Source organism: Haemorhous mexicanus, chromosome Z, assembly GCF_027477595.1.
Source record: "Haemorhous mexicanus isolate bHaeMex1 chromosome Z, bHaeMex1.pri, whole genome shotgun sequence".
Taxonomy (NCBI): domain Eukaryota; kingdom Metazoa; phylum Chordata; class Aves; order Passeriformes; family Fringillidae; genus Haemorhous; species Haemorhous mexicanus.
In genome coordinates, this window is record NC_082381.1 from 10,156,878 (window position 1) to 10,170,885 (window position 14,008).

The window sequence follows — 14,008 nt, forward strand, 5'->3', positions numbered from 1 at the left end:
CACAGATACAAAAGGACTTAATATACGGGTTAATCTTGTCTTCAGAAATTACCCTTCTGCTCTGACTTACTGGACTTGTATCATTTAACAGAGACTCCCAAGGCACTGGTAACATATAAAGACAAAATAATGATAATATACTGCAGAAACAAAAGTTTCAGAACTATCATTTTCTGAAATAGAAGGCTAAGCTACTATTGCTATAACTTGTGTAGATTTGCACCCTGTAAACATAAAGTAGGATAATAAGCACAATGTGCAAAAAGATACCAAGCCACGGTATTACATGTCCAAACAGGATATGGCACATCTCAAGGAAAAAACCACTACTGGTTTTTGATTTTTGAATGGAACCCTCCCAAGAACAAACCTGAAAAAAACATCCAAAAGACTCCCATAAATTATGAATTCTGCTGGATGAGTTCTTCAGAGGCACGGAGGTTATGGCCAAGAACCAAAGAGAAAACAGTTTCTGACACAACCATTCAAAAGACATGCATGTAGTTAAGGTACATAAGACCAAAAAAAAAAATCATTTTTCACTCTGTTCCTTCAAAAAAATAAGATAATTATTATACAATCATAAGAAAATTAAACACTGTAGAACATTGAACTTAACAGAAATTCTGTGCTTTGTACTGCTTGTCAGTTCCTTTGCTTTTTGTTTTAAAATAAAATGTTTTACCGTGACATCTTAAATAATAGTCAGTTGACAGGATTCTTGGATGTAAAACTGCACACCCTTCAACATTTGCATTATAGAGACATATTCATCATCAACCCCAACAGTTCACTGCTACTTTAGAAGTTTCTGTTCTGGATACCCATGGAATTGAAGCTACATACACATGTACAGAACCATCAGCTAAAAAATGTGGCAGAATTAAATATTGCATCAATTTGCATCACATATTCCCTAAGATGGATTTCAAAAAATGCTATGATATGCTATTAAAAAAACAAATATGAAAAAAAAAAAAAACATTCCTCCAAATCACAGGGGGTGGTAGAGTGCTTTAACCATTTTTTAGCTGACTACACTGTACATGGCATTGTTAATTGCTACAGACCAATGGAATGTTAACATAATCTAGTGCTTCGTTTAGGACTAGTAATGCATGGGATGGAAGCTGTGAAATTAAAATGCTTGTTTCACAGACAGCTGGAGTTAAATCAGTGACTTGACAACATTAAAAAAGAAAACTGGACTGTAGCCATCATGACTTTTAAAAAGAAATAAAACAGTTTCATATTCATTCTTAGGAAGAACTAATTCTTACCACACAGCAAATATAAAATACATTTCTGAGGGGCAGAAAAATAGACCTACCAATATTCAGTAAGCTGCTGTCTAGACAAAAGTGGTACTTTGCATCCTTCAGTGATCCAAGAAACATCTCCAGCACATTCTAAAGCACACCTGTTTGTCATGACAAACTGTCCACTCTGATGGACTGCGGGTCTAAAAGGCAAAATCTTACCTGTGTCATTGCCTGTGATTTGAATAACATACAATCTTATGTCATTATCAGGGTGTGAAGTAGAAGGAGACACCTCCTGAGGTTGCAAGGCCTCTGTGGCCTCCTTCACTTGGGGTGGAGCAGTAGGTCGTGCCACTGCCGTGGCAGTGGATGCTGTGAAATATTCCTTATCGATCTCTGGCTCCAGCATCTTTCCTGGCAGGTCATCCTCAGCAGTGGCTTTGCTGGGAGAAACAGATTCATCAATTATGATGATGTCATGGCTTGTTACCTCCTCTTCTTCCTCAGGAATGATGCGTGGAGACTTTTGAGTGACAAAAGGCTTGGTTGCAGATGTAGGCTGAGCTTTGTCTGCAGCACCGAGGGAAGGTGTTGTCATGCTGCTGAGAGTTGTTGCCTTATCTGTTGCTGTAGCTGCAAATACAGCTGGCCTGGTTTCCTCAGGTTCTGTAGTCATTCCTGAGCCTTCTGTTGCCTGGCTTGGAGAAGCTCCCAGAGTGAGGTCAGTAATGCTTTCCACCGTGGAAGGTCCTGCTGGCATCGTATGGGAAGGTGGCACAGAATCCCAGCTCACTGCATCATCTTCCTCCCTGGTGGGGGTTCCTGGGCTGTCCTGTGTCTTTGCTTCAGTTCCAGCAGTTATGGGCATCACCTCAGTGATCTCCTCATCCTGGTCAGGAGCAGTTCCAGCTGCTGGAGTCACCGTGAGGTGCAGCCAGGTGCTGGTTTCCTCAGGTGCCAGAACTCCTCCGTGGTCTGTGGATGTCACTGCAGGCACGGGTGCCTCTGTGGCTGGGTACATCTCCTCATAAGCTGAGCCTGTCTCATCCAGTGTCTCCTGAACTGCTGTTTGAGACCATTCAGATCCTGGTGACATCTCTGCTTCATGTGTGTGGGCAGATGTCACAGACAGTGTGGCAGTTCTTGGTTCCAAACCTTGGTCCAGTGTGGAGAGTTCTGGGAACACCTTGCTATGTTTTGCAGTTGTTTCTGTTGCTTCTGTATGAAAGACATCATCAAAAGGAGTCTGATCAGTAATTGGCATATCTCTAGTGACCTCACTCTCTAGAGTAACTGGAACTAGGGAAGCATCATACTCCTTCTGTGGAACTGCAGTATCTACCCTGGTTACACCTGCAAATTTAATAGTTCCCTCTGCCCCTGATGTGTCATCTCCTTCACGCTCAGTTACCCCCACAGCTGTGGGCACAGCACTTGGCAATACAGTTACACTTGGGGAGCTAAAGAACCCTATGGTTGCACTACTTTCTTCCACTGGTATTTTGGATATTGTGGTCATTTCCAAATCCAGGGAGCTGCTTGTGTGGGCTACACTTGCAGAGTCTCTACTCTGACCAAAATCAGACGATACCACATCTTCATCCCTTGTGGTCTCTGCTGGCTCCCTGCTTGTCTCAGTTGCATCTGTAGCTGCTGAAACTGGAGCTCCTGAATGCACTGTGGATTCCACAATGTGCCCTGGAGATGATGAGGGCTCCATTCCAGAGAAGCCATCCTCTGTAGCTAACTCGATCACTCTTCCAGCGTGAGATGACTCTTCTGTCATATACCCCTCCTCTTTATCTGTTGGCAGCCACGTGCCAGAACCTGGAGGGGCCTGTGTGATCTTCTCCCTTGCAGAACATCCCTCAGATTCTGCCACAACACATGGAGGAATGGCAGCTGTGGAATGAGGGACCTCCACATCTGTTGTCCTCATTTCTGGCTGTTTTGTTTCCTCCTGCTCCTCTAAGACAGCTGATGCTTCTGTCTGCTGAGATGAGGGGATCAGAGACATGGCACCTTCTCCAAAGCTTGGCAGGGCATCGGTGCTTCCAGAGATGGCCTCAGATTCTGTTTGATCAGCAGCTGACACAGAAAAGGATACAGGTGTTCCAGATGCTACGGTGGGCTGCACATCCCTCAGGTCCTCTGTGCTCCCTTGAGCTGAGGCCTCGCTGTCAAATGCTGTTGCAGAGCTAAATTTAACCCAGGGCGTTGACTCTTTCACTGCAGAAAACTGTCCAGTGGTTACTGCTTGCTCATCTAGGAGTGTCTCTGATGCAGCAGCCACCCCAGAATGTGTGCCAGACACAGCAGTGTGCATGCTCTCATTGCCCTCCCTCTCTGCAGACTCAGCAGTGAGAAAAGCTTTAGGGATTACAACAGTTGTGAGCTTCTCGTCAGATTTTGCCTCCAGTGATTTTTCCGTGGGTGCATTTGTGAGGTGGGCACTGTGAGACACGTTCTCTTTTGTTAGTGAATCTGCAGCCCCTGTCCTGGCAGCCTCTCTCCGAGAAGTCCGTAAGAAGCTATCTGTAGCTGTCCTCAGAGGACCCACTTCTATTTGCTCAGTCTGATTATCAACATCATGCCTCTGTGCATCTCCCGTTTCAGCATCTTCCCAAAAACCAGTGGAACTCTTAGCTACAGCTGTGCTATCCTGAAAAATTACAGAGGTCAAGAAAGCGTCCTCAATGCTTTCAGACCTACCTTGTTCCTCGGGCAACTCTGCTTCAGAGTAAGTGTGATCCAGTTCCAAATCTGGGGCCGTGGTGTCTGTTAGCCTGGGTGAGACATCGTACTCAGTCCTTCCCAGTGTGTCATAAGTGAAAATTTCGCCGTCGGTGACAGTCTGAGGTAGAAGGGTGGTGAGCGGAATGTTCTCCATGAGCACCTCCATCTCCCTTTTCTCCTCAGCCACATCAGTAGTCATTTCTGTGTCTTCCTCAGACTCTGGGGTTGTTTCCTCCAAAGAAACTGTTTGGGTGGCAGGCACATCAGTGAGCGGAGTCTCAGAGATGGGAGGTTCGAGAGGAGCTCCAGCAGGCGATGATTTCACGCTGTCAGTCCTCAGGGATGTCACAGGCTCAATGGTTGTAGGCTCTGTTGTGACTTTTTTAGCTTTAAAAAAAAAAAAAAGACAAAAAAAGGTACAGTCAGTACACAAGATACTTTGGTTCATTAGTTTGAATGTCCCCAACAATAAATAAATGCTATGCTGAAAAATAAGTGTAAGTCCCAAAGGCTTTAGGTAGTTCTTTAGAGCATTGAATGACATGCAATAAAACACTGTAAAGCTGCAGAATGCCTAACTTAAAAGTCAGATGAAGTGAAAAAAATAGCAATATTCTTCATATTTGTGGTTTATATAATTACCCCTGGAAGTTCTTGTGTTACATGAGTGACCATCAACCTGCCAGGTACTGATCTGGGGACATAAAAGTTTATTTCAAGATGTCACAAATGAGGAGAGCTGTGGCTTTTCTTCAAAGCATGATGCAGCATCCAGCTGAGATGTATAAAGGGAGTGAAACAAGGCTTTAGTTTATTTTCAGCACATAATTACAAACTGCAAAAAGGAATTCTCACTGCAGTGAGAGTGTGCTCAAGCAGCAGGATCAAGCATGCCACCAGAAAATGCTGCTGCTGCCCTGCCTTTGAATTATGCTGGGAGAAATTTGTTGTGGGGAAAGGTGAGAAAGTTGAACCGTAAGATCACAAAGTTAATACTACTAAAATGATGTTGATCTTTTGAAAACACTTCAAAGATGCACATCTGAAACTCCTCCACACACAGAAATGCTTCCATGGCAGTGCTGAACATGCGAAGGCAAAGTGCTGAACCCTCTGGATGATGGAAAAGGTAAGGGAGTTGGTATCCTAGATGAACAGGAGGCACAAAGAAAGGTCCTTCCAGTGAACCAAACTGATTTAAACAACCTGGTAGCCTTGCTGCATTTTGACTCCATTTAGCCCACATTTTCATGCCATCTGAGGAGGAAATGTGTGCTAACACTGCCAGGCATGTCAGCAGGTTTTAAATTCCTGGAAAAAGTGAGTGCTCAGAAAAGAGGTTTTCCTCAGGAAAAGCCCAGGTTGGAACCATCTTCCCTTCTGCCAGTTTTTCCAGGTCAGTAATCTTCAGAAGGGCAATGGGAGCAGATGGGTGGAAGATGTAAATATCTTAAACCAATGCTGTTGACTGCTAAGTGACTGAGACTCAAAAGCCTTATGAGGATGCAAAAAAAGAGAAAAATACAGCTTTTAAATCACACTAAGCATATGAAGAATGCATTAAACAGTCTGTGCTTATGAGGACTCACTGTTTACCAGACAGACATGACTACACCTACAACTTTTTGCAGAATAAAATCTTGCTTAGCATGTAATAGATCAAAAAGTCTCTTCCCCTTGCACACAGAAATCAAAACAGTTACATTATTTTACAGTTTATACTCAAGCATGAGCAACATGCATGTACAAATCAGGTTTTTTCAAATGCCCATGGCTAATTAGGTGCTCCTTTGGTAGCTGCAGATATGAATTCTGCATGTGCCACTCAGGGTGACACAAATATTTGTTCAGTTTCACACACTCAGCTTTGAAAATGCCACCTTTGCAGAAGATCTGGGACTGGTCAGAAGATGTCTGCTCAAAATTTCTAGAAGAAGGTGTAGAATTACAGAGTAGGAAAATTAGGTAAAAGGGTTGATATTTCAGCTTTCCTGAATGAGAAGTGAAAGTGAAAAGGAGATTGTGAGGGCAAGAAAATATGAAAATATGATGTCACTATGTTTAGAAGTGGTGGTGTTCTTTGCCAGCAGAAAAAAAAAAGGAGCAGATTCCTTTCCCTACCACAAATTAATTTTTTTTCTGGTTTTACAAAGAAGATTTAGATACATATGTATATAAACACACACACACACACACACATATATATATATAATGGTTTTATTTATTTATTTTAAGTTAAAATATTTTTCCCTCCTCTCTCTGCTTGCATAGGGCTGGTTTAAACTTCACAAATTTTGCTTCACAGCTTGGGAAATGAAGGATGCACACAAGTGGTGTGTGCTGCTCAGTGCTAGCTGTTAAATCTCTACCAAAGAATTCCTCAATGTTCCTCAACAGCAATTTTTACTTTTTTTTTTTTTTTAATAGCAAAATGGAAAGGAGGCAGCAAAGTCTCAATCTCTCCCTTATAATCACAGAGTCAGTTTCTTTAATGTGGATGGAATTGGTTTTGCAGCCAACACAAGCAGTCACTCAGGCTTCAGCTGCCACACTTTGAGTGACCATCAGGATCACCCTCTGAACAAATATGAAAACGTTCATACCTTCTAACAGAGCTAGACAAAAATGAGGGCAATGTGGATCAAATTTTTTTAAATCTGTGGAAAAAAAAAGGTAAGTTTATTTCATCGCTGCTGGGAAATTGTGTACACTTACTCACAACCACTTACGCAGCTTCCAGATTTCCAAGAAATGCTTGGAAGTCCCAAGAGTTCAGATATTTATGCCTGGGATGCAGATATTTATTATTCATGACTTATTATCTGCTAATGACTTGACAGAATAGGTACACATTTATTATGCCAACCTGAAAAAACACCAAGCATATTTGGTTTGTTTATATTAATAACTGAATCAATAAATATTACCTTTATAGAGTGTTATAAGTAGAGTCCATATTTTTTAAGAGTTTATCAATAAACAGCCAGATTTTCTCCCATGGAAATTGTGTGCAATTCAGCTCTGGTTAAAATCAACTAGAGTGACCCTAAAGTCACTTTGTCTAAACAATTATATGCAAGTTTTTTCACTCACATCATTCAGGAGGGCAAACTTATTTGAGTGGATAAAAAAAACCTGACAGCACTTCTTCAATGAGAAATATATCCATGTTATATTTTTTTTCTGTATAAAAAGAAAAAAAGAATAAACAAAGGGACGGTTGCTTTTTTAATAGACAACACCAGTTTGAGCTGTCCTCCACTCCACCCAGATGTTTTGCATTACTGTACTCCTTGCATCATGCGTGCAATATGCTATCTCCTTTGTCCTCCTTCTGGTTCAAGACATGAGACAGATTTTCCTAATAAAATGCATGAACATATTAGCAGCAAGAAAGCAAATTATCTCACCAACAGCTGCTCAAATCAAAGGCTATCAATTTTTTTGGTTTTTCTTTTATTCAATTCCTTCTACATTGAACAACATGCATGAAGTTGATTTTGGAAGGGCTGCATGACTTTGCAGAGAAGTTATACTTTTTAACTCCCTATTTATTTATTTTATGCTTTTACTGTACAGCATTTTCTTCTTCTTCTTCTTTCCCCCCACGACTTAAACAAGAAATCAAAATTTTGGAGCAACATTGAAACTTACTATTTTTTCAAGGAAACCAAACTGCACAACTTCAGACATGGTTTAACTTTGTAATTACTAGATGAGAATTTTAGTATGTTCTGTACTGTTTAATTTGGTATTAGTATTAGTGTACTTTATGGAGAAGAAATGCTTATTTTAAAAATTATATATATTATAATTTGTACCCACGATTTTTCAACATTACCAGATCTACCCATGTACCTGACTTGAACCACTTGAGCAATTTTTCTGCTCTCAGAAATACTGTTTATCTGTTTACATTTAGGTATGTACCTAAGAAGCTGGAAGGACATAGACCATATAGGAAGAGATTGTTTTGAGTCATTGCTAACAGCCAAAACAACAAAAATTTGCTTTAAGTTGGAACAAAAGCTGGAAATAGTGAATTCTTTCTGTGAATTACAGCCAAAATAAATTATTACAAAATATAAATAATGTTGAGACACTCAAAATTAGTGTTTGAAATCTTTGAGCCCAATTTGAGCATGATGCCAATGCAGAGAGCTGCCTTAGTTCATTTTTACATATTTCTTTAATGTTAATTTGTTAAGTTTCTTCTTGGTGTCTCTTCCTTCCCTGCTACCAACCCTGGCAGAGAGGACAGCCTTGAATATTCCCCTGAATCCAAAAGTTTTGCCAGCTGGAGTTTAAATTACTGGCAGAGCCTTCCAAGCTGAACAAGTCTAAGATTAAGAACAGATCAAAAAAAAAAAAAAAAAAAAAAAGAAAGAAAAGAAAAATAGAAAGGAAAAAAATTGGTGCTCTGAGTTACAGACTGAGCAAGAAGCCTCTGATCATGGCACTGATCCAGCACCTGCTCATTCACGCCTTTCCAGAAGCAGTGGTGCACAGGGCATGTGGGATTCTGTTCATAAATAATGAGACTTTTGGTAGCAGAATTCAAAATCTGACAGTGCAGCTGTAAGCGTTTCTCTGTAACTCCAGGTGCATACTCCCACTCACCTACACTCTGTTTTGACGTCAAAATCAAAAGCCAAATGTAATGAGAAAAATATGAAAATTTAAGTGCAGGATCAGTTCCTGCTTACAAAGCATGTGCCATATCAGAGAAAACCAACAGGATTCTTAAAAAATACCCCAAAATTTGAAAACTATCAGGCTGTCTTATTTGCAAGAAAAACTTATAATGAAAAGCTTTGCATCCTCTTCACACCACTGCCCAAGGTCTTTTCTTCCAGCTAACAAAACAGCAGAGGCAGCAGCTCTTTTAGCTCAGTGAACACAAACACTTTTAAGTAAAACCACTTGCTATTTCATAACTTCTGAAGTCAGATGGTTGAAGGGGGAAAGATATGTTATCTCCTGGTTTCCCCACATGCAAGTGTAGTTCTGTGAACGAATTACAACCTGCCAATCTATCCACAAAAGAACAATAGCAAAAAGTGTTTCTCTTTCCACATTACTTATTATGAAACTGCCAAAGAGGACAAAAAAAAAAAAAAAAACCAGCAAGCCTCTTTATTCGGCTCTTCCTAATTAAATCTGTATCCCAGCACCAAATAAAAGCAATAATCTTTGCTTTGTGACCTCAAAAAAACAATTGAAGAACAAAAAGGGCCAAGATTGTCACCTGGATAAGAACTGAGAGCAGAATTCTTGTTGCTCTGCTCCCCCCACACCCCCGTGTGCCATGGGTGATTCCCAGACCCCACAGCAATGGAGCAAAGGCAACAAAGAGCAAAACAATCCATGTTTTCTGCACTTGGACACTTATAGGGGTGGACCTTCCACTTCTTCACATTGTTGCTCCTCATCCTCTCCTTGTTACCTGACCTACCCAGTGCCTTGAGGCTATGAAAGGAAAATGCCTCCAGCTGTGCCTTCTTCTCTTTCCTCTCTCTGTCTGGCCACAATGTTGGCACTTAGAGGCTGTTCTTAGAACACCCAATTTTGAGTCACTCAGGCAAATGCGAGTTCACTTGCTCAGGCAAAAGAAGCATCTCCTTCCCAGAACTTCATGGTGCTCCAAGCAGCTGCTCCTCATGCATCAGTCAGGCTGATAAATCTCTACTCCTACATTACACAGCATTTAAAAGGTTGAGTTGCACCCAGGGACCATATCCTTCCCCTCCTTCTCAGGATGAGAAGCTGCAGAGATGAACAGCACAGGCTGGTTTGGAGTGGACTGAGGTCTTCTTGCAGTTTTCAGCATGGTCTAACTGAGCTCTCAAACCCCTGAGGAAGAGTGGGGTGAGGAAGCTGCAAGGGGCTGTCAGTGTGCTGCTCACCATGAGCCCAGCAGAGAGAAGAAGGGATTTACTACAGCCACACCTGGGCCAAGAAATTACCAGGGATCTCTGCAGCTGTGGGGAACTTGACAAATGGCATATCTGAGAGAAGAACATAAATCTACTTTCCCAGGAAGATAATAAAAGGCTGGAGAATGGTTGTCTGGGGGTCATCTCTTTGCACAGCTTCGTCTTCACAGAGAGGTGGCCTGAACAGAGCCAGCAGCCTTGCACAGGCTGTGCTCAGTGCCCTGACCTTGGGATCCTCACCTGCCCAAAGGCATTTCCCCATTCTGATACTGGACTCTGAAATGCTGGAGCACACTGTGTTTATTATGCCCAGCACTGTAGTGTGCTTCTCCAGAGATAACTTTCTTTTTGAGTTCTTTTTTCCTTTCAGATTGGCAGTTCTGCTCCTCGTGCTTCGCCACGCCCAATGTCTTCATTATTCTGCGTCCGTTCCCAAACTGATCAGAAATCCACAGATCTCCCGTAGCACAGCCCCTGACATCAGGCTGGAAATAATTCCCTCATCCAGGAAATAGCTGGGACACGCAGCTACTGACGGTTGCTGTGGAGAAGGACAGAGCTGCCTGGCTATTCAAGGTTTTCCAAGCTAAGTCACATGCAGCAGAAGGGGAAGACAGTGTTTCTCCTGCCAGCTTCTGAGCTGTGCCTAGCAGTCTTTAGGACAAGAAGAGCACTGTGGATGCTTCCTGAGCCTGCCATTGTGGTGGCTGGTGCTGTAGGATGCCTCAAAGCCCTGTGGAGGTCATAATTTCCTATATTTCTCCAGAAAAATAGCGCTGTGATTTTGAGCTTTAGGCGGATGAAGCATCAAAGCAAGAGGGCCTCAGCCCCGAGCAGTGGCAGACTTGGATCCGCTCTCGACGGGGCTGGATTGGAACAATCAAAGCAGCGTGGACTCCATTCCTGAGGAACATGCATGGCAACACCAGCCCAGAAATGGAATTTTCCAATCTCCTGCTAAAACTGAGCCGCCATGCCAAACCAAAGTGGTGTAACAAAAGAGAAGCAATAAAGGTGCATGAAACAAAGTCGAAATGAGAGAGGAAAATGGGAAAGAGAATGGGCAAATCCAGAGCGAAACGGTCAACACGTGTTTTGAGTCAAAGTGAAAAATGTTTTGCTGAAAGATTCGCCAAAACCAATACAGGTCTATGAAAGAATTCAGCTTTAATAAATCAATGTTTCTCAGCAAAAATGGGACTTATGTTTCAAAAAATCCAACCACTTCTGTGTACAGAGCTCATCAAGTTCAGCTTTGTTGCAGGTATGTAAGTTAAAAACCTGAAGGCATTTTGATTAGTGCACTTCTGGAGTGCAATTTGTTCAATGGGTCCTGTGGGATCAAAAGTCCATCCAAAGTCAGCTGAAGTCTGTGACAAGATTTCTACAAAGTCCAGTGAATTAGCCCTGGAGAGACTGGCAGGCTGAAGTACAGGATGAAGTAAATCCCCTATAGCTCTCTGAAAGATCTAGTTATTAAATATGTATCTATTAAAAATATACATTTTAAATTATTGAAATGATAGTCATCATTTTCTTAATGATGAAATGTTTTCATCTCTTACAAATTAGCATAAGTGCTCAGCAACAGCTGTTCATATTTTATTTTTTTTTTTAATTTAAACATGTTAATATAAGTCCTATATGTTAACACTTGAAAAACTTTCCCTTTGATGATGGCCTCCTAGGAGCTGCGAGTACATAATCATGTGTCTAACCTGAAACCTTTTCAGGCCCCATCAGATACATGATTAGGTATCTCTCAGAGAGAAAAAAAAAAAAAAAAAAAGAAAAAAAATAAGAAAAAAAGAAAAGGTCTGGCAAAAGCCTTGGAGGTATGAAATGAAACACACAGATAATGTTTCAGAAACTTAGACCCATGTGGTTTTTGAAGAGTGAAAAGCACTTGTGATCAAAGGGGAGAAAGTTTCAGGGTTTTTAACAAGGCTTTTAGATTTTAAATCATGTATTATTAGTCTGGGCCACTCTTATTTTCATAAAGTCAAGACACTTCATACAATGTAATTTTGTACCCGTAACACTGCTGAAGTTAAAATCCTGAACTTAACTGTACTTTAAAAGTTGTCCAGGTTGGCTGCTCTACTGAAACTAGTGAATATCATTTTTAAATTGAATTTACTCCCTACGTTTTTCATGTATTTCAATAAATACGATTCCTCTTTAAAAGCAAGCAAAATGCTTAAGATACGGACTGAGATTTCTTAATTAAAGAATTAAAATTAACATTTTGAGACTTTCCAACAGAGACACTCATAATCATGAAACAGGAGTGAGGAGCCTGAGCAGGATGAAGGAGACACCCCTGTTCTCAAATGCACAATTTGTCTTTGTGAAGACAGGAACAGCTTGAGTAAGCACAGAGGTGCTGTGGTGTGACCTTGTGTCCAGGTGAGGAGGGGGAGACACCCATGAGGTGTGAGACACACAGTGAGAGCTGTGAGCAGGGCCTGGGGTTTCACTGAGAGCCCAGGTCCTGGGCAGTCCAGTTTTATTGTTAGGCACTGTGGGAATCACTGTGTGAGAACTTAATGCCAACCCCAAAGCAGGCAGAGCTGGGGGACAACAGATTTTGTGGTGGACTGAAACTTTGAAACTGAGATAATGGGAAATTTCGGAAGAAACTTCCAGACAAAGGATGATTTAAAACAAAAGGCTTAAATTCAAGCCTTCTGCTCTCATGCAGAGACTTTTTTTTTTTTTTTTAATCCTCTCCCTTTTTCTGCCCCAAAGAAAGGACTGGCTCCAAGGCCCCAGTGGGAGAGAGTGACTCACTCTAAAGCCACTGCACCAGGCAGCTGCTTGAGATGTGGAGGACCAAGATGCTGGGCAGGGAGTCTCATTACTCACCACTTGCATAAATCTTTTAGCAAAAGCAGTGAGGAGTCACAGCTGGTTCCTGTGAGATCCCAAGCACCTTCTGAGAGGGAGAGAGAGTTTTCAGTAACTTCTGAAATTTGTGGCACCCTGAAGGAGGGTACAGCATGACACCCCTGCATTTCTCAACACAGAGGCAGATGCATCTGGCAAAACCTGAGTCCCCTAGCCAGAAGTGTTCAATTAATTCTGATATTCCATTGTTTGTAATTAAAAGTGCTGGAGAGCTGTTCAGCCTCTACCAAATTGTTTTGGTTCTGTTTAGTCTTATTTTCTCTTGTAAAAAGTTTGATAGTCCTGAACTGTCTATTCCCGGGTTGCAAAGTGATGAAATATTTATTCTTTATATACCAAGGGCAAGACTTCTCAGGAAAAATCTTTATATAAAAGGCAACAACCCAATACCTATCAAGGTCACTTTGGGAACAAATGGTATGTTACCACAAACTATGCTAACTAAAACTTCTGGAAAGAACATTGTAAAGGCACATCTTGCTTGAAAGCGGGGAAATTCACAAAAACAAACAGCAGGTTGGAATTTGTCCCAACTAAAGACTAGATTACAGGCAAAATGTTCAGTTCTTACCCCAGTCTTTTAGAGGGACTTATGAAATACACCCTCATTAAAGTCTTTTTTATCCACAACACTTTAAACAGGTCATAAACAATTTGGAGTAGGAACACAAGGAGTGATATGACAAAATGCTGCTCTGCAGATTAGAGCACAGACTCCTGAACTTAAGTCCTTTTTCCTGTAACCAGTTCCATTAGGACTATTTCCACATGCAAAGTTTTGGAACATCATAGCCACAAACTATAAAGGAAAATTAAAACAACAAACCAACAGTGTCTGAGAACAGCCAGACCATAATGTTGCAGCAGATGTCGGGATTTGTTCTCAAAGAGTAAGATTTGTTCATAAATGGGTCTTCAGTGCCTGAGCTGGAAAGATCTGCAGCTGCAGTAAGTTCATTATCCACAAAAATGGGGACAGTACATACTGCACATTTCAAGTAGTTCTGAGTTACAGTCACTGGACTGAGTCCAAAAAACCTAAATATTCATAGTTAATGACCAAGTTCTGAACTTTTAACTCAACACAACGTTAATGTCAGTCATGCTATTTGCAACAAGGAACTTCCTTGGACAGAGAGGCCTTCAGGGAAATAGTTGAGCTGT

The 14,008-nt window shown here is 41.4% G+C and overlaps 1 protein-coding gene across 4 annotated transcripts in view; it reads right to left on the reverse strand.

Annotated features, from left to right (window-relative positions):
* The window catches only part of VCAN (versican), a 187,789-nt gene that overhangs the window by 51,130 nt on the left and 122,651 nt on the right, over positions 1 to 14,008 (reverse strand). For 2 of the 4 annotated variants that reach the window (XM_059873230.1, XM_059873229.1), the window contains exon 7: positions 1,482 to 4,385. In XM_059873230.1, coding sequence (XP_059729213.1) covers positions 1,482 to 4,385 — 2,904 coding nt within the window. The remainder of the gene's footprint in view (positions 1 to 1,481; positions 4,386 to 14,008) is intronic. The other 2 variants (XM_059873231.1, XM_059873232.1) reach the window with 2 other exon arrangements.